The 23,616-nt window shown below is 47.4% G+C and overlaps 2 protein-coding genes across 2 annotated transcripts in view; one reads left to right on the top strand and one right to left on the bottom strand.

Moving 5' to 3' along the window:
• XPO7 (exportin 7) overlaps positions 1 to 15,913 on the top strand; it is an 81,913-nt gene extending 66,000 nt beyond the window's left edge. Inside the window, exons 17-29 of the mRNA XM_050940374.1 lie at positions 308 to 388; positions 1,347 to 1,410; positions 2,725 to 2,833; positions 3,315 to 3,421; positions 3,913 to 4,001; positions 4,977 to 5,084; positions 6,398 to 6,480; positions 7,178 to 7,392; positions 9,176 to 9,314; positions 10,798 to 10,958; positions 12,779 to 12,877; positions 13,217 to 13,344; positions 14,373 to 15,913. Coding sequence (XP_050796331.1) covers positions 308 to 388; positions 1,347 to 1,410; positions 2,725 to 2,833; positions 3,315 to 3,421; positions 3,913 to 4,001; positions 4,977 to 5,084; positions 6,398 to 6,480; positions 7,178 to 7,392; positions 9,176 to 9,314; positions 10,798 to 10,958; positions 12,779 to 12,877; positions 13,217 to 13,344; positions 14,373 to 14,466 — 1,477 coding nt within the window. The 3' untranslated portion in view covers positions 14,467 to 15,913. The remainder of the gene's footprint in view (positions 1 to 307; positions 389 to 1,346; positions 1,411 to 2,724; positions 2,834 to 3,314; positions 3,422 to 3,912; positions 4,002 to 4,976; positions 5,085 to 6,397; positions 6,481 to 7,177; positions 7,393 to 9,175; positions 9,315 to 10,797; positions 10,959 to 12,778; positions 12,878 to 13,216; positions 13,345 to 14,372) is intronic.
• Positions 15,914 to 16,471: 558 nt separating this feature from the next.
• PBDC1 (polysaccharide biosynthesis domain containing 1) lies at positions 16,472 to 21,682 on the bottom strand. Its single transcript, XM_050940335.1, has 6 exons — positions 21,578 to 21,682; positions 20,447 to 20,512; positions 19,231 to 19,290; positions 17,890 to 18,030; positions 17,165 to 17,276; positions 16,472 to 16,871 (listed from the first exon to the last, which is right to left on the bottom strand). Exons 1-6 carry the CDS (start codon positions 21,608 to 21,610, stop codon positions 16,750 to 16,752), a joined length of 534 nt encoding a protein of 177 aa, XP_050796292.1. The 5' UTR covers positions 21,611 to 21,682; the 3' UTR covers positions 16,472 to 16,749.
• Between the last annotated feature and the right edge of the window lie 1,934 nt (positions 21,683 to 23,616).

The raw sequence follows: 23,616 nt of genomic DNA, 5'->3' as shown, positions 1-23,616 counted from the left end.
TGTCACTGCCGCAGAATTCTCTTACCCTTGCTGCAGAAATCAGCCCTGGAGTGCCACAGAATTCCAAGGGCCTGGGTATGGGCCAGTGTAGCTTGAGACCCAAGTAGTGAAGATTATCTGAAGGATAATTTTCTAGTCAACCAAATGTAAGTACAGTAATTTTATACCAATATTTTGTGGCTTGTGATGTCTGTGACTTTTTGGAGGGTGGAGATGGTATTGGGTGACGTTTGATGGAAGATTTCACCTTGTAACAAAAGAAATCTAAGCTGTCCCTCTGACCTGTTCTTATTCTCCTCTCCTCTAGCATCACCAACTTGAAGTACTGGGGTCGATGCGAACCTATCACCTCCAAGACACTGCAGCTTCTCAATGACCTCTCCATTGGATATCCTTTTCTGTAGAGAGCCCTGGGTGTGTAGAACACACTTACACGGTGGAATTTGGGGAGCACTACACCAGTGTGTTCAGATGAAATGGGAGCATTTTGCACAAGTTCATTAGTTATTGCCATCCACTGAGCTCATCTCAATGCATCTTTAATGGATGCTCCGGTAGGTCTGTCAGTTCACCAGGAACTTCCTAGAGCTGGAGAGAGGCATCTCCAACCACAAATTCCAACCACATAATATTGAGCCTGATTTTATCATCATCCACTCTCCCAGTTCTTCGCTATCTCTCCATGTGAACTTGGCTTATCTAAAAGGAAAAAAACACCCCTCCCACCACTCACCCACCAATTTGCAATTTCCCATATCTCCCAAACATCTGAGTAGCCAAGAGAGCATAGACACTTGGTATCCATTTCACCTGGTTGCAAAGAATCCCAGTAGATGGCTATAGTATTGTAGGCTTTGTAACTGGGGGTCATGGCTACTTCCTAGCTTATTGCCCACAGCCTTCATTTGTGTGCTGCTGAGGTGTTGAAGAGCATAGTACAGGTTGGAGTTACGTCTTCCTTCCAAAATAAGATGAAAATGGATTCTGCAATAGGATAAAATGTGCAGCTTCCTCTTTCAAAGCAGAATAGATCCCAGCGCATTTCAGAACTTATAATGCACAATAGCAGGGTCCACACAGACACTTATTGCGTGGAAAGCTTGTGCACTGTAGATTTTACACTCCAGCTTGCTGCGCACCAACTGTTCATATAGACAAGTCTTTGGTAACAGGATTTGGTCCCAAAAAAAAGTGGCTGAGAAAAGAAACAATTCAGAAGGCCAGAAAGCATTATGTAAAACTTGTACGTACTCTGGAATGTATTCCTTTGTATGTGCTTTGCAGGCACTTGGAACCGTCCAGTGACTGACTGGTTCTGCTTGCTGTTTCCTTAACACCCTTTCTACATACAGTAGTGTTAGGAAATTGGTGAAACTGAGCGCAGTACAGTTCATGCTGAACAATCACACGGTAAGTCTTTCATTCCCTTCCAGCCTCTCTCATGTAACAAACCCTCACATGCAGGTGTCTGCATGCAGGCTAAAGCAAGAACCAGTCCTGTGTGTTTTCACACACAGACACACTTCTGCAGTGTAACTGCAAGTCTCCTGAATACTTGCTTCATAAGAGAGACTGTTTTATGATCTCTGTTCTCTTTGCCTCTTTCCAAAGCCTACACTTAATTCTGACGTCTTAGATTTATATAGTCCCTCTCATCCAAATGATTCCTGCTTCTTTACAAACGTAATACAGGACTCTCACTCTGTCACTTCCCTCACTGAAATGCAGCCAACTCTGGGGAGGAATGTATGGCATTGTGATGCACTGCTACAGCCTAAAGGCAGAAAGTGAAGAATGCTGTGTCCAGTTGGAACTACTTCGGGAATTCAGGGAGATGAAATGGAATAGCATTCTAGCATCCTAGTCACATTCCTATCTAATAGACAGTCCTACCTTTGGGGGGGAAAGGGCCAAAGGATGTTTAACTGCTGCAGAGGCCAGGGCCTCGGACATACAGGTCTGCCAATAGGTAGTTCTCCAGCAATGCAGTATGTTCTCATACTGTTCTGGGGTGTTGACTCAAAAGATAATTTTCAGAATCAACACCTGTTACAACAGCACTCAAGGGTTTTCCTTGGAGGTTTCCTGTACTTGTGTAGGCCCTGGATCTGGTCTTCTACTGTTTGCAGAGCTACTAGAAATTAATAAATAACATTGCATTAAATTGTTTTCCTGGCTTTCACTAGGAGGAAATATCAACCACAGGTGCTTGGATATGGTGATGACTCCTAGAGATACCTATATGATAGACAAATCTAATGATTGGATCAATGGCCTGGAAATCCGAACTCCTGGGTCTGTCACCTACTTGCTGTGTGACCTTGGGCAATTCTCCTAACCTCTTACCATCCCTATCTTACACATGGGGAAATTCATTGCCCTCATTGGAGGTGTAGCAAGACTTAATTGTTTATATAGCACTTAAAAATCCTCAGACTAAAGGTAAAGGGCTAAGTATCCTTGCCAAAGAACATGTGTTAATGTTATCTCTGTAATACAGGCAGCACTGGGGAGAATGGCCCTCTAATGATTTATTCTTTGAGGTTAGCTGCAGAAGTAAAGTGGTTAGCAAAGTAAACAGAGTGGTTCAGTCCTGCCAAGGCCCTTGAAAGAAGAGAGTATGAGTCAAAACTGTCAGAGGCCCCTAAATGCCCATGAACCTCTAATATTATAAGCCTTGTCTAAACCTGTCACTCACTGTTAACTTTGCTTTTTCATTGACAGAGTGAGCACTTTTCATTCCTGGGTATTAACAATCAGTCCAACCTGACTGACATGAGATGTCGGACTACTTTCTACACTGCACTTGGGCGCCTCCTCATGGTGGACCTAGGTACTGCAACCCATTCTTACAGACCTGAGAGGAATGGGGAAATTGGGTTGCTAATTTGTACACAGGGCTCTTAAATGTTCTAGTCCCCTTGGCTGTGGAAGGTGATGGCTTAGCCAGTAAAAGCTATTGGAAACAGCAGAAGCCCCACCAGGAAGGGAGAGAACTCTTGAGGGGGGAGGGATTGCTGCGATAGTCTGTACTAGCAGAAGAGAGATGCATGCCACTAATATTTAGGGCTAAGTTTTCCTTCACAAACTGAATCTTACAGACAAACCCATATGCAGTCTTGATTCCACAAAGTTCTCTCTGCATCCCTAGTCTTTTCTCCCTGTTAAGGATTGATAAAGGCACCATCTTTATTCAGAGGAACACAGGCTCCCTAAAATTAGCACACTCAGTGCCTGTCTCTCACCTGCGCACACACTGCTGTGGGAAGTGGAGTCTGGCTGGAAGGTGTCAATTCCCCTTGCTTCTCTTTCAGGGGAAGATGAGGATCAATATGAACAGTTCATGCTGCCCCTCACTGCTGCATTCGAGGCTGTGGCACAGATGTTCAGCACAAACACTTTCAATGAACAAGAGGCGAAAGTAAGTCTGAATTGTGCAAGACAAACTTTCTAGTTAATCGGTGCCTGGGGACTTTGCATCCATTCTTATTCCAACAGGGGCCTTGTCGTCCATGACTTAATCAAAACTTCCTTTTTAGTGCTTTACTCCCAATGTTTGGGAAGTGGTAGCCAAGGTCAGGGAGATCCTGATCTCTTAGAGACAGGGCAAATGATTGCTAGAAGGGGTCCAGGCATTTGGGGAAGGGAGGTGTTTCATTCACCCAGGGTAGCTCAGACACAGTGCGCGGCTTTAACCAGTGACCTCTCTCAGTACCCTTTCTGCCTTGGCTTAACTTAGATGCATTCCTATTGCTTAAGGAGAAGGAGTGTCCAGTTTTTGAGACTGAAGGCCACCAAAGAAACACTCCATTGCTCTTGGTTGAAAGGATGGCGGGCTAGTGAGGCCGGGAGAGGGAAATATCAGGAAGTATGTCACTCAACATGTAATGTGTCTCTCCCTTCCCACTTCAGAGGACCTTGGTCGGCCTTGTGAGAGACCTGAGGGGAATAGCCTTTGCCTTCAATGCCAAGACCAGCTTTATGATGCTCTTTGAGTGGATGTATCCTCACCCTAAAATCCCACTGGCCACAACACAACTGAAGACTAAAGGCATTAGCTGCCTATACATTAGAATTGAGGGATCTGTGGTTCAGGGATGTTGCTCCCAGAATAATAAGGCAAAAAGGGACGATAAGGGTCATCTAGTCTAGTCCCCTGCCAAGATGCAGGATTTGAACCCCGTGAGCACCCAGTTAATTTTGTATTCAGTTAACTCTTCTTTTGTAGTTCTCCTCTTTACAGTCAAGAGAATTTGCAGCTCCTGGTGCACCTCTCTGAAGCTTTAAGAAAAAACTCCTTTTGGGAGCCCTGCTTGTGGTTTCGTATTACATTCTGCCACAAAGGAGACTAGAAATTAGTTCTAAGGTTTAAGGTTGAATTCCAAATGGGCGTAAAGGATTTAGGCACCCAAATTCCCCTGGGTTTTAATGGGAGTTAGACACCCAACTCCTTTAGGCTCCTCTGAAAATGCCACCCTACATCTCTTGCTCCCTAGGGCTGGCAGTAGTTGGGAAGTAGCCTGTTCACCCCCCAAATAAGGCTGATTAAGGAGCAACACCTGTGGTCTTCAGGTGTTGTCTGTAGTCTTCTGCTTGGTGGAGGCCACATGCCCATAACATGGGGCAGGCTGCTTGGAAAACGATCATGGCTGGCTTTGGCAGCAGTGGATGCGGGCGTAGAGATACCCCTTTGCCCTTATCTCCCTTTGCCCTGAGATTTTTGAGCCATGGATTGCAGTTATTGTACTGTGTAGATAAATATTACCAGCCAAATGATGGTTTAAATGGAAACACATGACGCTTCTCCAGGAGAGTAAGCCCCGGGCAGCACCAATGATTGTGTTTAGTGCCCAGGGAGAGGCCAGGAGGAAGAGAAGCTCTCTCCAAAGGCAGGGCAAGACCTTTGACTTAAGTTTAAATTGCTGACCTTTTCTTCATAATTGAAACAACGAAGTTCCTTAGCTTCTGAGTTGCAGCTATCCATCCTACATGCCAATTCTACAGCGGGCGATTGAATTGTGGTACCACGACCCAGCCTGCACTACACCTGTGCTCAAACTGATGGCAGAGTTGGTGCATAACAGGTATGAGACTCAACATCCAAAAGCAGATGGTAATTCCTGTCTTTTCACTCTGTCACCCATTAGTTTGGGGCTTGATGATGTTCTCTGCTGCCAAGCCATGTCTCTTCCATTTGCCTCTGTTTATGCTTTGCAAGTTGCCAGCGAAAAAAGCAGCCACTTTTTCAGTAGGGAAGCAAATATAATAGTTCACATATTAATCCTGCGTCATGACCCAGTTAAACCAAAGTGCTGTCCTTCTGTAAGCTCTTAATGGGAGAGAATGTGTGGAGACACTAGATCAGAAACCAGTGTGTGTTTATTGGAGTACCTGTTTCTGGGCCCATTGCCATAACAGCTGAGAAATTTACATTAATTTAAAAACATGCAGTTAAAATGAGTGCTGCTCCATCTGGTGGTCAGATGACTAGTGGTTCTTTTTGCTAGCAGATAGATATATCTCTGCCACTGTTCAGATAATTGGGAAGCTGCCTAACATGTGAGTGAAAGATTGCCCAACCTTTAGCTCTGGAGTACTGCCAGGTGAACAGAACTCTGTATGCGAGAGCACTGCTAAGCGTTGTTATCGCCATGCAAGAAGGAAACTAGACTTGAACAGACATGGGGCTTTATTGCTCTTGAGGATCCATAGTGTTGTGCTGTTGACCAAAGAGACAAGATATATTTGTGAAAGTACAAACCCTCATGGACTAAAGCCAGAAGGAACCATCATGATCATCTGCACATTGCAGGCTACAGAACCCGGCCCACCCACTCGTGTAGTAGGCCCATAACCTCTGGCTGAGTTACTGAAGTCCTCAAAGCTACTGAATCTCTCCCTTATTTGTTGAGGTGTAGGCTAGAAAAAAGATTCCCTTACTACACTTAAACTTGAAAATGTTTTCATCTGTAGGGAAGCAAACTACCTAATTGCCAAGTGCCTACATCGCAGTATGGCTAGGCGTTAGTCTCAGCACTGCCAGACCTTGCTGGAAGGCTGCCTACCAAGATGTTTCTTGGGTTTCGGTGACAGTAACATAGCAGTTATTGCTGAAGTGGGATTTCTGGCATATGTGAATTTTAATATTCTTAAACCATGTGAAACACAGGCCTTGTCTTTGGAGACAGCAGCTCTCTTGTGTCCTTCTCTGAGCTGTCTGGCTTAGATAGTGCCATTATTGCCACCAGACTGGGGCAACTGCGTCTGACCTCCCACAAATGGCTCTTAAGATCAAGGATGCCACAGTGTAAATCAGCAAGGCCGATGATCACTCTTTTCTCCTTCGCACGCCTGTGTAAGCAGCTGTGTATTTACTTGGTTCTGTTCTCCCTTCTAGGTCCCAAAGGCTGCAGTTTGATGTGTCCTCACCAAATGGCATCCTGCTCTTCCGAGAAACTAGTAAAATGATAACTACATATGGTGAGTCCACAGCATCTGCCCTGACTTAGCTCCTGACTGCTGGTCTCTTGCTGAGCAGGGGCTGGTGCCCTGGTCAGTGCTGCCTGGGGTTTTGAGGAGGAGACTGGGGTGGGATGCAAGGTGAAGTAACTTGCCAAGTTCTTACTGGCCTTGCTTGTATAAAGGGGAAGGATTCTCTCCGAGACCTGATGCCAGACAGACGGAGTGAGAGCTTTGGGATTTTGCATGGGATTGAGAAAAGGACAGGGTAGCTCATGGCTGTTCTGGTGGAGGCCAAGCAGCAGCTGTGCTGAGCTCCACATGAGCAAATGCCTTTCTGTATGGAGTTGGGGGTTACTTGGGGACTGGATCCTACCACTAAGGGAAGCCATTAACACTGCCCTGTTCCATCAGCAAAGCCACATGCTTGCGTTCAGCCAGGCAGACCAATTCTCTCATGGGCTCTAACAGCGTGGTGTGTAGGTGACGAGCCCTGCTACTAACCAGTTCCTGTTGGGATGTATCACATCGTAGAACAGGACAAGTGGTTGCTGTCAGCTTTGTTCATGAAACCGGCCCAGAGATTCAGCACCAAGTGTCCGTTTTTTCCATGGTCACTCAGACAGCTTTGCTGCTTTTTTCCCCACACTGAGCAGCACGCTGAGATGGGGGCTGGAAGCAGTGCTGCGATACTGAGTCTCCTTCTGTGCTTGTGCAGGAAATCGTATCCTAACACTAGGGGAAGTTCCAAAGGATCAAGTCTATGCCTTGAAGCTCAAGGGGATTTCCATCTGCTTCTCTATGCTGAAGGCTGCGCTAAGCGGCAGCTACGTCAACTTCGGTGTCTTCCGTCTGTACGGGGACGATGCACTCGACAATGCCTTGCAAACCTTTATTAAGCTTTTGCTCTCCATCCCGCACAGCGATCTTCTGGTAAGCCAAAACACCTGTGATTAACCACTAGCTCTCATCTAATCACAAGCTATGTGCCAGCTGCAGAGCACCCATTCCCTGTGGGCTGATTCCGACTGACACCCATACCTGAGTCGCAGACTTAGCTAGGACGTTGATATATGCACTTCTGCTGGAACATCTGCTTTTCTCTCTCCAAAGGGCAATTGCAGGTCGTGTTCGGTGCTTCATGCCCACAGGCCCACACAATTAGATATGCCAGACTCTACAATGAAAATGCCATGACTTCGATATAGTGCCAGTGTGTGTGTTCCTATGAAGTAATTCTTCATATCTTGCTGCTTAGAAGGCTACTCCTCAGTGTGACAAACAGGAGTTGTACTTGTCCTGTCCCCTTCCCGTATGCTGCTGCTTGCAATAACGTATTTGGAGACCAGAGTTACAAACCAAGCTGGACTGTAGTAACGGAGACGTTGGCCTTTGGTGTTCATTGAAGGGATTTCCTAATGCCAAGTGCCATTAGCACTAATACTGGGCCCGAGTTGCTGAGCTTTAAAGAGTTAATTCAACAACAGGGCAGCTACAGCCTTCTAGGGAGTCTTCCCCTTTTCCAAATGTGTCTAATTTCCCTCCCATCTGCCCCAGCTCCAGCCAATCCTGCCAGGTCCTAGTACACACCACGATCTCCCTCTGCTCCTGAAAAGCAGGCAGTGCAGCCTCGTATGAGCTGGGACAAACGCAGGGGATTCTGACGGGCTGGTATCTATTGCACATCATCTGTCTCTGTTCTATAGTAGAGCTGCTCAGACTCCAAGTTGCAGTAAGATCTGCCTCGAAGGGAAGCACTATTAAAAAGGTGAAGAGTGCAGGGTGGGAAATTAAACAGTGGCTTTTCAAGGAATAGGAGAACCGTACAGATGAAAGAGCTTGTGCGTTTCCTACCTGGGATTCTGGGCGAGACAGAACTACTGCATATTCAGCACAGTCTGCCACGTGCCCAGAGTCCTGTCTGAAAACAGCCCCATTCCTCCTCACAACCCCATTTACCTAAGGCTTATGCATTACGCTGCAGCTCCTCTTCCCTTCTCTCATAGACCCAAATAATCCCTTCCTTCTCTGAAAAACACTTCATGCAAATAGAGACTTTTCCTTACCTTGTGAGGCTGTGGGCAGAGCTCTCAGCACATCAGCAATCAATGCAGTCTTGTTAGAGGCCAGCCTGACATCTGTCTTCTATACAAGCCTGTAGTACAATATTCTCTGCCCACTGCCGGCCTGTGCTGACATGCTTGGCCAGAATCTCTGCAGGGTTGGTGAGAGTTTACATCATTATCTCACTAGACTTCCTACCATGGCAGAACCTGACCCTAGTGCCCTAAGGGCTCACACACGAGGTTCTTTGTCTGATAGGTTGCCACTCACCCATCAAAGTAGAAAGCTGCACGTCCAGCACTGGAGTTAGCTGACTAAGCCACCAAGCCGAACTCTGGATGGAAAAGATATTCCAGTATTACACTAATGAAGGAAAGGTGGCTGGATAATGTTTTGTGACACTGAGCACATAAAAGTGATGAGCTAAAAAATGTAAATGTAGCACACATAAGATGTCCGTGGGGAATGTTTTCATAAGCATTAGTCAAGTAGACCCTCTCAATGAGCAACTTCTAATTGGTTGAAAAGTGGGTTGAAAGGGAAGTGACTAGACTTGCTCTGCTCTGCAGAAAATCCTGTGCTTGATTCTAAATTAACCGTTAGACCCTAAAATCTCTTCCTTCTTTCTCTCTCTCTCTTTCTCTCTCTGCAGGATTACCCCAAACTCAGCCAGTCATACTATTCCTTACTGGAAGTTCTTACGCAGGACCACATGAACTTTATAGCCAGTCTAGAGCCCCATGTAATCATGTATATTCTTTCTTCCATTTCAGAAGGTCTGACTGCACTAGGTAACCATCTATATTCTTTTGGGGGTACATGCAATGGGCTCTTTTGGGAATGAGGAGAACATTAAGGATTTAGTATAAATTTAAACCATTAACAAACTAGAGTTGAGAACTATTTAGGATGTAGATTGGGGGGAGTTTGTTGAATTTTCATGGCACACCTTTTTTTGTCTATGGTAGTACCTAGAGGCCACCAGAGATGGCTGCCCCCAGCCTGGCACTGTATGTACATACACACGTGTATGTACACACACCCCTAAGGAACTAACAATTTAAACAGACGAGATTATAGAGCTTGTTTTGTCCCCATTTTAGAGCTGGGGAACTGAAGCACAGAGAGGTTAAGTGACTTACCTAAGAAGGTAGAGCCAGGAATTGCATCCAGTGTCCCAGACCAGGGAAGAAGAGACCCGTGGTCTGTAAAGATGGCTGAAATGAGTCCATGGAGGACCAAATGAGGACGACAACTCTGAACTCTACTGTGCATGGCAATCATCCCTAAATTAATGGAAGGGGAATTCTGTTTAATCCCTTAAATTTGCAATAGAGCAGTGGGTAAAGTAATAGAAAAATCTAACTGTGGAAAATGGAGCTCTATAGATGAACAGGCTGAGTGTTGTTTTAGCTCAGTGAGTATTCTTGGTGCTCTACACACAAGATAGTCCCAAATAACTTGTGACCTCAGGACTCTTCCCAGCCAACACACCTAGGCAGGAATAGCACTTACTGCAATGAGTTTCCCATTACCAGCCCTATGGTCACACCTAACATGACATGTGGTGATGATGGACAGGGAGGACATCAGTAAGATCATGTGGTTACTTTGGGAAGTTAGATGCCTGTCTTGGTGTGTCTAGTTTTATATTGCTAATGGTAACTGTACCCACATGGATGTGTGGTACTAAGATTTACCTTCATAACAACATTTTTAAACTCCTGTGTTGTGGGCCCAACAAAAATGACCCCTGCATCAATGGTGTCTGCTCCCTCCAAAGGAGCGTGTTAAAGGGAAATAGCTGCTTATATACCACAGAGGAAGTTTTAATGTGCTTAGCCTTCCTAAAAAGGCACTGCAGTTCCCACAACCCAAACTGTGACCGCAGGCAGCTGAGAGCATCACATGCCTGACATCTGCTGGTTACATGACAAACTGGGAAGCTGTACTGAGTTACCCTAGCTACATGCAAACACAAGTGAACACTTATGCCTTCCTGTATCCTGCACACATGAACAGGGCACAGTGAGCTAATGCAGGGTACTATGTTGTTTCACCTCCAGTTACTGTGGGCTTGCACGCTGGAGAATCATTAGAGTGTCAACCTGGCTGCTGCTGGCTGGTTTAGGATAAATTTTGGTAGGCCTCAGAGGGGAGAAGGGCTGGCCAGGTGGCGATGGGCTTGTTAGGGTGAGTCTTTCCCAGCTGTCTCTCATGGAGGGAAATGCTCGTATTGTCCCACTCTTTTTTCCCTTTTCCTTATCCTCATAGACACCATGGTTTGCACGGGCTGCTGTTCCTGTTTGGACCACATTGTCACGTATCTCTTCAAGCAGCTGTCCCGCAGTACCAAGAAGAGGACCACTCCCCTGACCCAAGAGAGTGATCGGTTCCTGCACATCATGCAGCAGCACCCAGAGATGATTCAACAGGTAAAGAGGGAAGGAGATCAGTAAGGGAGATATGCTGCTTGTTGCAGTGTGCTGTCCCATCTGGTGGTCAAAGACAGGATTATGCTGGACTCTTATCTGTGCTTTTCATCTTCTCTCTGTCGCTAATTCTCAGTCCCCAGCACTGCTTCCCTGACTCAATAGCTGAAGTCCAGAGGGGCTACGGGACTTACCAGAAGCCAGCTGGGGTTGGCGTAATCTTAGGAATCAGCAGGTTGTGCCTTCCCACCATGCGTTGGATGCACTGTTTTTTAAACTTAAATTTGAAAAAAAAATAGCCAAAACCTTCTAAACTTTTTAAATATAATTTTAAAAATACCCCAATAGGTATAGCATATGTTGTGGGACTTACTGGTAGCTAGTAAAGCTGAAACCAGAAAATATCTGCCAGCAGCAAGCATGTAATCTCCTTACTCTATTTTAACGCAAGAGCCAATTCAAAAGAGGCTAGAAAGCATCAGGAGGTTATAGAACTGTTCACAACAGAACAGAAACAGCACAATCCTGCTGCTTAATGAGACAATGACCAGGTTCTCCCCGGGGGGATCAACACTCTGCCTTGAGCCTTTTGCTTTATCTACTTAAGCTGTGTTTATTACCTTGTACAGCAAACAATACCTTGGTGCCATTCTGCTGCAGTTCATAATCACCTCTGCAGGATAAATTTAATTTGGTTTTGTTCCTGCAGTCATGTTAGCACTTCTGTCGTCTTCCTCTTACCGCTCTTCCCAGAACCCATGGTGAACACAGAACTGGCCAGTTTCCTTTGCTGGTCGTGAATATAGAGTGTAAGATCTGTAACAGGAGTTGTAAAACCAGTCCAATAGTCCTTTTCCTTGCCTGAATCAATCCCAGCTCACTTGTAGACTGACTTCCTCTCTCTGTCATTCAGTTAATCTGCCAGGTGTATTGCAGCATATCTGCTGGGGCTGCCCCTTTTTCACCAAAGTTCCATTACTGGGATCTGTTCGTTCACCCCTTTTGGTGAAACACTTGTTCTGCTCTCATGCTGCCCCCTCCTGGCAGATCTGTTTGAAAAAAGGAGCAGGGTTTGTGTTTGGTTAGAGGAAGTTGCTACAGCATGAACTGGAGCCTTAGTCTGACACAGGAAAAGACTGGAAAGTGCTTGTGTAAACCAACAATGTTAAGACCTTGGGCTTACCTTTGAGTCTAGTTCTGACTTGGCCTGGAAGACCATGGAGGGGAAGACAGAGTGTGGAGAAGAGGCTTTCCAATGGACTGAAGGGCATGCTTACTTGCATGCACTCCACTTCGAGTCTTGCATGTATCTAGTTTGAGGTGGTTCCTAGACAGGGATTCCTTTGGGACAATAGAGGGAGTTTCTGCCATGGAGCCCCAACTGGCTTTTAGCTGCTGCACACATGCCTACATAAGTGTTTGTTGTAATCTGTTGGGAGCATCCATGGTCTCTCCTGATACTACTGCCTACTGCAGGATTAAGAGGCAACCTGCTGAGGCTCAAATAGGGGACATGTCAATAGTCCAGGAAGCTCTGCGCAGAGTGGAGTTAATCTCTATAGCCTCAACATCTAGGGTCAGCTTCTGACCTCCAGTTAAGTAATGAAAGTGAGACCACCCAGGACTAGTGGAAGACACAGGCAAACCTGAGTTTCAAATAAGGGTCACCTGAGAAGAGAGTATGCTATTGGTAACACACAGTCAGCTCTAATGGCACAGAAGGGGGATGGGATGGGATGGTAAATACTGACATGCTCCCAGGGCAAGAGGTGGGTTTGAAGGAACTGCCTAACTCTGCGGACCTCCCTCTATCTTTCTTTCAGATGCTGTCAACTGTGTTGAATATCATCATCTTTGAGGACTGCAGGAATCAGTGGTCCATGTCTCGACCTCTGCTGGGCTTGATATTGCTCAATGAAAAGGTAGGCAGGCCCAACCCCTCTGGCTGGGTTAAGCTGACTTTAATCAGGAGTGACCCAAGAACTTGAGCCAAGTCTCATATCCTACAAATGAACAAGGGGTACTCAGGCAGAGCTGGGGTGTGGGGACCCAGGCCTGGCACGGCTGTGGATTGCATGAGGAAGCTTGCATGGCACTTGCCTGCACCATGATTAATTCGAAGTCCTGTGGCCTGCTCATTTTCCCAAGTCCTAGAATCTATCCAAAATATACAATGCACTCTCTGCCCTGCCCAGACAAGATGAGCTGGTGCCATTCAGCACTCTCTGAAGGCTGATCTTCCTTCTCTTGTCTCCTCCCAGTATTTCTCTGACTTACGGAACAGTATAGTGAACAGCCAGCCCCCTGAGAAGCAACAGGCAATGCACCTCTGCTTCGAGAACCTCATGGAAGGCATTGAACGCAACCTGCTAACCAAGAATAGAGACAGGTCAGTATGGAAAAATCCCTTGGCCAAAGAACCTGGTTCATGACCAAGCAGTGCGGCTGACAGCTCCCCTCAAGGGGTGGCATTGCATGGTTAGTCAACCTGCTCCATGTGGCAAGGCCCCCACAACATCACAGGAAAGGGCTAGGCACCATGGACATATCAGGCATTTGTGCACAGGGGGCCAAGTGCTGCATCTCTGGGGAGTAACTCTTAAATTCCTTGGTGTAACACCAGCTCCCAGGGCCTAAAAGGCTGAGCACCTGCCCAGGAGCTATATGGCACTAAGGTGGGTCTGACACACTGTGTATCCGTTAGAATTGTTCCAAAGGCAAACTGGCTTCATAGTGCTGATGTGCAGGAATAATGGAGCTGTCCCTGGCTCCCCTTTCACTCTTGCACTCAGGCATGACAGCTTCCTACAAGCTGCAGTGTCCCCCTGCATCTCACATGCAGAAAGCAGGGGTGCAGGATCTTAACCTGTGCAGCTGCTCAGTGGAATGGAGCAGGGGCAAAGAGCTGCTGACCCTTCCCTTTCCCTCACCGAAAACCACCTCTGTAGCATCTTATCTTGTACGTGGTTCCAACTGGCAGGCCCCTCTGTGTGTGCCCTGTTGTGGAGGGAATGGCTGAGTAGTCACACTGGCTGATGCGTCCACTGCTCCTCTGCTGCCTTCTCACTATTCACTGAAACCTGCAGGGCCAACACTGCCTGACCTGAAAGGTCCCTGACCAGATACCCTTCAGTGGAAATGCTGAGCCTGATGCATCTGAGTGGCCAAAATGCAGTCCTATAGCCCAAGGCCTTCTGCAGTAGCCTGTAGCTACTCTCCTGCTTCATGCATGATCAGACACTACGGATCCCAGCATGCACTGCTCCATCTTTGTCCCAGAATTAGCATTATAGGCTGGGAGTTGGAGACTATAGCAAAGTTTTAAAGGGGAGAGCAAGGGTCAGCTAGCCCTTGTAAGTGCTGCCAAGCTGCCCACAAGGCCTCCTGCTCTAGCATGCTGGTCTGTGTTCCCTGCAGGTTCACTCAGAACCTGTCTGCGTTCCGACGAGAGGTTAATGACTCTATGAAGAACTCCACCTACGGCGTGAACAGCAATGACATGATGAGCTGACACCTTCCCCTGACTCCGCCTGTACAGAGCATCTCCTCTTTGGCCTGGACCAGAGGGGTTAACATTTCCGATGGAAAGATAAGAGGGCGTTTCTGATCCCTGCTCTTCCCTAGGGTTGGACTGCGGTGCTGTTTGGCCGCACTCCATGTCCAAGGGAGGAGGGAACGGGAGCAGTGTTAACTCACCAGGGCAGGGTGCTTCTGTTTCCTTGGGAGGGGGTGGAGGGGCATAGCCCAGGGGTGAGAATCCAACATCTCCCTACCAGAATGTCTGGGTGGAACCCTAGCACTCTGCTGCAGCCTGCCTTGTATAAACATGTACATTTTTTCATAACATTTTGAACAAGGTTTATATTGACTCAGTTTAAAAAAGTATGATTGAAATTTTTACAGAGTCTAGTGCACCAATGCTGAAGTGAGGGTTGTGTATGTGAGTGAGGAAGGTGTGTCTCATGCTGGCCTGAAGCTTTCCTGGGCAAGGGGGTGTGAAAGTGCAGAGATATATTTAGTGACAAGTGTAGAGAGAAGCAAAAAAAAATGTAAAATTCCAAATGTATATTTTTTCTTATAAGCCCCTTTAAATCACAACTTCCTGTTACCGTTTCCCCCTTGTTATTAGGAACTCTAAGCCATGCTGTATGATTATCCAGCTGTGCTAGCCCATGGGTGTCTTCCCCTCTACCCTGTAACAGTAGATGCTGTCCGGTTGTCATTCAGCTTAGGGCCCTTGCCACTCAATGTGGGGGTTGGGATGCTTCTCCCCCTGCCTGTCCCCAGAAGCCCCATAACATGTTTTCCTTTTAATTGTAAATTGTCCCTTTGTTTCCTCTTCTGTAAAGCTGGAAGTGCAGGTGGAACAAGAGCCCTCTAAAGGTTGAGCTTGTCCATAGTACTTGTAAAAAATCACAGCCCTTTGTTAAAGGACACAAGTGCGCTCCCACTGAGCAAAAGAACTGCAGTGTCTTCCCTCGAGGTAGTGCACTCCTGAATGTATGGCACAGCCAAGAACATAGGATTTTTGTGTTCAATCTACCACCATGGGGGGTTCTTAATAACAAGGTCTGCATAGCATGAAGTACCTAACATCCCCCTTAAAACAAATACATTTTTCTAAACCACCATATTAAATGTTTTGGATATAAAATTTACTTACCGAAGAAAGTTAAGGGGGGGAGGGGACAACTTGTTTGCCTTGTACTTTTCCACTATTGTTGCTGCTAGTTGTGTGCATCTCTAGCTCAGCTCTAACCCACCGACACTGTCCTTAGGTTTTATTTCAATTTCTCTTCCCTGACACCCACTCAATTTTTTTTTTTTTGTTCTTTCCTCTGGCGACTGTGTGTTGGGTCCTTTTTTGTGTGAGCAGATTGCTGGTTGACTTGTAAGGGTGTTTGCTGCATACAGTGTAAGCATTGTGACTGCAAATAAACTTCAATGGTTTCTACTGAGCAGTGTCTTTTTGGATCTTGACTGCTGTGTATAGATCACCACCTCTACTCTCCCCTGAAGGGAGCTGCTATTAGAGAGTGATTGTGTCCCTCAATCTGATCTGCCTGCCAGGGACTGAGGTATTTTAACAGCTTTGCAGCCATTGGTTTAGTTCCACTTTTTAAATAAAACATATGATTTTTAGCCTGTTAGAGCAGGGCTGCCACAGCCAAGGTGAGACTAGTAGCCATTGTACAATCTTCTGTTGTACTTCATGCTGCCACTCCCAGGGGAGGAGTGTTCCATATCAAGTCAACTGTGGGCTAGTATCTGGTCTTCAATCTGTGAAACCTGCCCTTTGTGCCCTAAACTCACTTGTTAAAGCTAATGACAGCTATGTAATAGAGATGAAGGTAAGAGCTCATTCATTTGGTTTTGCCATTATAGCTGGATAAAAGCTTGTCAGTATTTTATCCTGTAAAATAGCTTACAGTTTCATCTAGAACTTACCTATAGAAGATAGTCTCGCTTGGCTAGATTCCCACACTGCTTTCATGAACTCACGCCAAATCAAGCCATTACAGCACACACACATTTATTTACAGGGTGCTTGGTAGTAAACATGGCAAAAATGCTGCCGTTAAGAGCACCACAAACAAATTCTCACATTGACGCCAAGTTGTGCAGGCCTGGAGTCTTCCTTTGTTCTTTATCCCTCCACCACACATCCCTGGGTAAAAGTCCACTTTAAAAAGGTTATAGGAATGCTCCTAGCACCAGGGACTCTTCCTCCTCACCTTTCCTGTCCATCTCCATATGTGGCTAGTAAAGTGACAAAGTATTTCCATCCCTGTCCTCATGCAGATATTCCTCTCTCTGCAGCAACAGACTTTGTTTCCATGGCATGGCTGTAAACAGCATTGTTATACCCCTCTCTGTTACGAGCTGTTTCAATAGCAAAGAACTGGATCCTGGTGACTGAAAGGGGGGGGAAAAAATGTTTACCTAACAGACCCCAGCATCCACAAAGAAGCAGAGACTTACTCAAATATAAGCTTTATTCAAGACACCAGGCTTCTGACCCAGAAGTCTGGAAGCTAGGATTTCCCAGCACTATAGCAGAGACTGTGGATGCAGCCAGAGATACTGATCCAGCCAAAAGCTCTGGGGGTGGGCAGACTCCTTGGCACAGAGCAGTTTCAGCACCAAGCAAACCTCAATGTCTATACTGCCCAGGTCTGAGAAGAGGGTGTACGCAGGTGCCTACTCACCAAATATTGTGTTCTCTTCCGTGTAGTCCTTAGTACAGTCCAGACGGAGCAAGGTGCCATAGTTGAAATCTTCAACTACCCCATCAAACTGCATACAGAAGGGGCGCCATTTCTGGAGAGAGCAAAGAGCTTTCAGCCTTCTTCCTGGGAGGCAGATAAACTGTGTCCTCTAGTCTCCCTACAATGGCCTGGGGAGCTCCCCTGTAGGGGCAAAGCCACTCAACTCAGCTAGAGAGAACAGAGGCATCCTGCCCAAGGGATGATCTCCATGCTTCCTCAATGACTAGGGGTGGATTGCAGGGGGCTTCAGTTTGGGAAAGTGTCTCTGAATAGTGCAAGCCCAGCTGGGAGCAAGAGATCTATAGGTACAAATCTAAGACACAGTAGCGTACAGGCAGACTAACCAAGGGGCCTCAAAAGGATGGGTAACAGAGAGCACTTGGGCAAGAGATTAGCAAGCTTGTTGCTTGCACTACACAGCAGCCAAAAAGCAACACCCAATAGGAGACTGGACTTGAAACATTTGGCAGCTATGGAAAGCACCTTACCTTTTGTTTTACTCTTGAGTTAAATACCACAATACCCTATCCGGTCACCCTCTGGCCAGACAAATGCTCTCCACTGAGAGGGGGACCTTCCCTCTCACAACCACTCAGATCCAGAAGCTCACCAGTATCTCATGGGCAGTTTGAGACCCAAAGGGTGATGATACACAAAACACTGACCGCTTTGGCTGGTTCCGATTTGAGCTCCTCTGGGTCAAGCACATCAATCCTGAGGTCACCAAAGCTTTTCCTAAACTCAGCATAGATCTGGTCATCAACTTTTGTAAGTTTCAGGAACTTGGGGTCAACAGAAGAAATAAGCTATAAAGGAAACATGAGAATCAGATTAAATGAGACAAGGCAAGCAGCAGAGGGGTAGGTCACCACAGCATTCATGTTGAATGAGAGGAAAAATATATAGGGCTTTTAAACACAGTGGTAACTGAGTTACCACTCCCTCCCCATCATGAACCACCACCAGACAGTAACACCTCTCTCAAAGCAGGTGTTATCAGCTCTTAACAAAAGCCCTTCACCTGACAATCTGGCCTCGACTGTCTGTCAGTTACAGCTCTCTGTCCCATGCTGTCACCTCGTAGTGGTTCACTTTCTCAGTGGGCCCTAGGCTGCAGTCCCCCACATGTCAACCACGATTACCTCAGCAGGCCTGATTTAGGTCCATACCCTCCAGGAGCAGTAACAGTGATGTCCAGTAACCAAGCAGCCTTCTTCAAGCAAAGTATTTTTTTTAGCACAGAAGCATTTCAGAGCAAACTGCTGGGAGCTAAAATGGGAAGGACTGCAAATGGTTCAAGTGATTTTAAAACAATCAGCAGTCTATATGCATGTGCAGCCTGATGCTGGGGAAGGCAAGTTTCATCTGACCTGGACCTGTCCATGTTAGAGCGACCGACCACTCTCCCCTGCTTTAGGCTCTGTCACTAATCTTACCCAGTCCTTTGATCACTCCCTTTTTTAAAGAACCCATCACTTTAATCATTTACAGCCCTTCCCTTTTCAGTGCTCAGCACTGCCCAACTTCAGTTTGGAGTGAGTCCTGTAATTCCCCATACGCAGTGTTTATTAAGAGATTGCTTATCTATACATAGTGTTGCTTTCCCCACAGCCCCCTCATTAGACCAATACATTCATAAGGGAAAAATCTTACAAGCCAATACACAATCCCTTCCCCTCACCAACCAAGTCACATTCACAAAGTTACCACATCTCAGTCTTCATTTCCAGTGTCCATGGAAATGAGAACTCAGTGACTAGAAACCAACTTGCTTCCGGTGTCTACAGCACTCCTTGCTATTCCAGCCCTGGGCTCCCCACACACAGCTGTGCTAAAGCCCCTCAATCCTGACCTTGAGCCCCCTTCTGCTATTTTAGTCTGAGGCGCCTCTCCAGAGAGACTGAAATACACCAGTTGGGTAGTGACTTATTACAAGGATAATATCAGTGGGTTATTTTTATTAAAATACAATGAAAAGCTTGAGAAGCAATTCTCCAGGGACTTACATTAAAATAGACTTCAGCGTGCTGATATGCTTTCATGGCCCAGATCATTTCAATATTGGGCTGCAGAGAAAGAGAGAAAAAGCTGTGACATCACCTTAAATGCTGACTTGGCTCTGTGTCCATTACCTAAGCATTTGTAGCTGTTTTTGTAACATTGATAGGGCTTAGGTTTCCACTACCCTTTCATGTCTATGTTCTTTTCTACTTCTGATCTAAAACAGGAAAAGGCTTGTGAGCATATGAAGAAAGCTGCAAGAGTAGCATCAGTCTGAGAAGATACAATTCACTGACATTCTAGAGCTGCTTTCATGCTAAAGTGCCTTATCAATTTAAGGTGCAATTCAAACTACACATCACTTACTTACATTTTCTCACCACTGAAATGCAACCACCTCTGGGTGGAACATGGAAGTATGGTAGTTGTACAGTATTGTCAGACAGGAAGGGGAAAAGAATACAGACAAATGAAACCATAGGGAAACCTAAGCCCCATCTACATTACAAAAATGGAACGTTTACATGTTTCAGCCCAAATCATGTCTGAATGTGTTCCCCACCCCCACCCCCACCCCCTTGCCTACAGGGACTACATTATAACTGGGTTAGAGAACAATGTTATAAGCAGACACCTCTAGGCTAGAACATATTTCCCTAACATGGGTAGCAGTTTTTTCTTGTCCACCTAGGCAAGAATAAGCTACTTTATACTAGGTTTTAGCCACCTCTGTGTTTCACAACCATATTTCAACATGGTTAAATTTGTAGTAGAGGTAGACTTTAGTTATTCATGTTGGAATTTAGATGGGACACTAAACTAACAAATAGGACGGGGATGGGGTCTCATGAATGCAGCACTGGTGAGAAGTGTCCATTTGACAGCTTTGGAGACTGAAATACTGTGTATATCCAAACGGGCATTGACAGTGCAAGAGTTCCCCTGACTACCCACCAAACACACTGTCAAGCTCTGCGATTCTTTGTATTCTTTGTTTTTGAGATAGTACCAAAACAAGGACTGGGAAGTTTAAAAAACCTGGAGTATGCACTTTCAGGCAACAGCTCGGAACAACTCTTGAGGTCAAATACCCCTGAGGTCTCAGTTTCATGATGTAACAACTAAGTGCTGCTCCTATTCAACACCTTTCTTGGACCCGCAGAAAGACGGCCCTATTAGTCCCTCACCAGTGCCCTCTCTGGCCCTTCTGGGGATACTCACATCATTGCCATAGGCTTCAGCCGGCAGAGACAACGCATGGGCTGCTGCCACGGCTTCACCGGCTCCCTGCACATGAAACAAAGAGAGATGGCTGCTATTAGAGCCACAACTGGAACCACACAGAGAAATAAATAGAATGTGGGGCGGGTTTGAGTTGTATTGAAACAAATCGGCACAACCAAATGTCAAATTTATACCCCAAAGGAGTCAAACAAGCATATCAGGGTGCAGAAGACTGTACAGAATCCTTACTCCAAAGAGTGTATAATTCACAAAGGGTTGTAACGTAACAGCAAAGAGCAATTGTACAGGACATGCACTCCTGAATGTGCAGAGACCCTTTTACTCCTCACTACAAAGAGCAGCTCCCCAAGACCGCCACATACATGCAAGGCTAGTCTATGGCTGGCTGACATCACAGAGGGAGGGGGGCAGCTGGAAGTACACATTATGCTCTCTCTTCTAGTGCCTGAGGGGTTACAGGACACTGTGGGGCTCAGCCCCAGTTAGACACAATGAAAATTCACCTACAGAGAAAATTTCTGCCTTTGGAAGGCAGCAAACAGGGATGTGACGTAAGGACAGCGTCCTAGGACACAACTCCCCTCTAGGTGCTCCTGTGAGGCATCACACCCTCCGTTCTGCCCTTCCAAGGGTTCTATCCCCCCATACTTTGTTTCGCCATGATCCCTACTTCCAAGGGCTCTGCAGTCCCTGCAGATCAGCCCCATGCACCCCCAAAACCAGGACTATGTCCCCCTCCTTTCAAGGGCTACAGAATCACCAGGACTGTAAATCCATCCCCAGGGCTTCTCCCTGACTTGGCATCTGCTAACTCCGCCCCACACACACACACTTTAAACTTCCCCCAACATAACCCCCCAAACCTGACACCCCCCGAAACCTACCCCCCAACACGCCCCCGTGCCCGGAGCTCGACCCTCCCCATCAAACCTCCCCCCGTGCCCGGGGCTCGACCCCCCCTCATCAAACCTCCCCCCCCAACCTCCCCCTGCCCGGGGCTCGACCCCCCCCATCAAACCTCCCCCCCAACCTCCCCCTGCCCGGGGCTCGACCCCCCCATCAAACCTCCCCCCCCGACCCGGAGCTCTAGGACCCACTTTTCCTTACCAGCGCTCCCAGGCCGCCCCCAGCAGCGGCCATGCTGCCTGTGACCTCTAACCCTCCACCGTTCCCCTTCCGCCCGCAGCGGAAGCTGCCCAGCCAGTGTGGTCACTGCGCATGCGCACAGCCGCGCTCGCAGGACTCGAACCGTTACGGGAAATGGCGCATGCGCACGAGGGGAGGTGCCTGATGAGCTTCTTGCTGGGCCAATGGCGGCGCAGTATGGCGGCGCCCCCTGGCGGCAGCTGCCCAGGATCACAGCCTGACCCTCTCCACGCTGTCCCTAGGACATCAAGGTCCCTCTGCCACCTTAATAGAATAATAGCACCCAGCTGGGGGTAGCATTTTTCAGCAGTCACACTGAGAGCACTCAGCACAAAGGAGGCTGTCCCATTATCCCCATTTTACAGATGGGGAAACTGAGACAAAGGGCTGAAAATTGACTTGCCCAAAGTTACCCAGCCGCAGAGACTGGTCAAGAACTTGACTCTCTTAAATCCTAAGCCAGTGCACTAGCCACAGCACCTCTTCAAACCTACTTTGTTTTCTATCCCAATACTTCTGATCCCCAAATGCTGGCCTGTACCAGGCGGGCTACATCTGACTCTCCGTACCTGCAGCTGTATTAATTGCAATGACTTCCTTTGAATTGCAGAAGGAGATCATGCACCCGCGGGCAGGGCTCTCTCATACAGAGATACCGGTAAACTACAAAGCCAGTATTTCTTCCCTAATGTGGCTGGGCGTTTTGCGAATTACAGAGCCATATGCTGTCAAAATTAAGGCTCAAATTCCACAATCTTCTCAAATTTTTATGGGCAAAAAATATTCCCTTGTGTTCCCCTCTGCTGCTGAGAACTAACCAAAAGGAAGCATAGCAAAGGCTCCCAACAACAGTGCTTAATTTGTGCCAGGACATGCCAAGCCCCGGCACCTCTAAAGCTTGGCAGTCCGCAGCCCTGGCACCTCTAAAGCTCAGGGCCACCGGGGGGGAGGGGCAAGTGGGGCAATTTGCTCCAGGCCCCGAGCCCCGCAGGGGCCCCCACGAGAGTTTTTCGGGATCCCTGGAGTGGGGTCCTTCACTCACTCCAGGAGCCACGGAAAACTCTCGCAGGGCCCAGGCCCCCGAAGCATCTTCTGCTCTGGGTCTTCGGCGGCAGAGGGTCCTCCTGCCCCGGGGCGGAAGGACCCCCCCACCGCCAAATTACGGCCGAAGACCCGGCACTTCAGTGGCAGGGGACCCCACTTCGGCAGTAATTCGGCGGCAGGGGGGGCCCCGCTGCGGGTCTTCAGGGCACTTCGGCAGCGGGTCCCAGAGCGGAAGGACCCCCCTGCCGAATTACCGCCAAAGTGGGGGCCCCCAGCCACCAAAGACCCCAGGCCCTGTGAATCCTCTGGGCCGCCCTGCTAAATTTTGGCAGTCCGTAGCCCCGGCACCTCTAACGCTTGGCAGTCCGCAGCCCTGGCACCTCTAAAGCTTGGCAGTTTGGAGCCCCGGGACCTTGGCTTGCTGCGTCAGTTATGAAAGTAAAAAAAACTTGCTTGAGCCCCAGCAGCTCTTTCATTACAAATTAAGCACTGCCCAACAGCCATTGTTTTTGTGGGACCTACAAAAATCATGTCATAATTCCTATGCTTTCTCTGTAATCACACTATACAAAGCTATGCTGGTTCTGTCCAAGCAATTCCCATACCAAACCCTATTCCTAGGCAGAGTGATGACCATATGTCCTTTTTTGGCTGGGACAGTCCTCTTTTTAAGCCGTGTTCTGGGCATCCCCCATAGGGGGACATGGAAGAACATTCGGGGGGGTCTTGGGTGAGCGGCATCATGGTGGGGTCCCCTGGGGCCAGCCCTGTGCAGGGGGTGGAGGGAGAAGTGAGTTATCTTACGTGTCTATACACAAATGCAAGAAGCCTGGGAAACAAGCAGGGAGAACTAGAAGTCCTGGCACAGTCAAGGAACTATGATGCTGTCAAGGTATTATTCCCACTTTGAACTTCAGTGTCAAAACAGTGGGGACCTGCATGTACCCTTCTAAGCT

Source organism: Gopherus flavomarginatus, chromosome 2 (assembly GCF_025201925.1).
Source record: "Gopherus flavomarginatus isolate rGopFla2 chromosome 2, rGopFla2.mat.asm, whole genome shotgun sequence".
Taxonomy (NCBI): domain Eukaryota; kingdom Metazoa; phylum Chordata; order Testudines; family Testudinidae; genus Gopherus; species Gopherus flavomarginatus.
This window is presented reverse-complemented; position numbering and strand designations above follow the sequence as displayed.

What these genes read in the sequence shown, in the direction of transcription:
- PBDC1 (XM_050940335.1), bottom strand. Translation starts at nt 21,610, where the DNA reads ATGGCCGCTGCTGGGGGCGGCCTGGGAGCGCTG. An exon ending in GGGGCGGCCTGGGAGCGCTG is followed by an intron (nt 20,513 to 21,577) that starts GTAAGGAAAAGT and finishes TTTCATGTGCAG; the next exon opens with GGAGCCGGTGAAGCCGTGGC. An exon ending in CTGAAGCCTATGGCAATGAT is followed by an intron (nt 19,291 to 20,446) that starts GTGAGTATCCCC and finishes CTTTCTCTGCAG; the next exon opens with CCCAATATTGAAATGATCTG.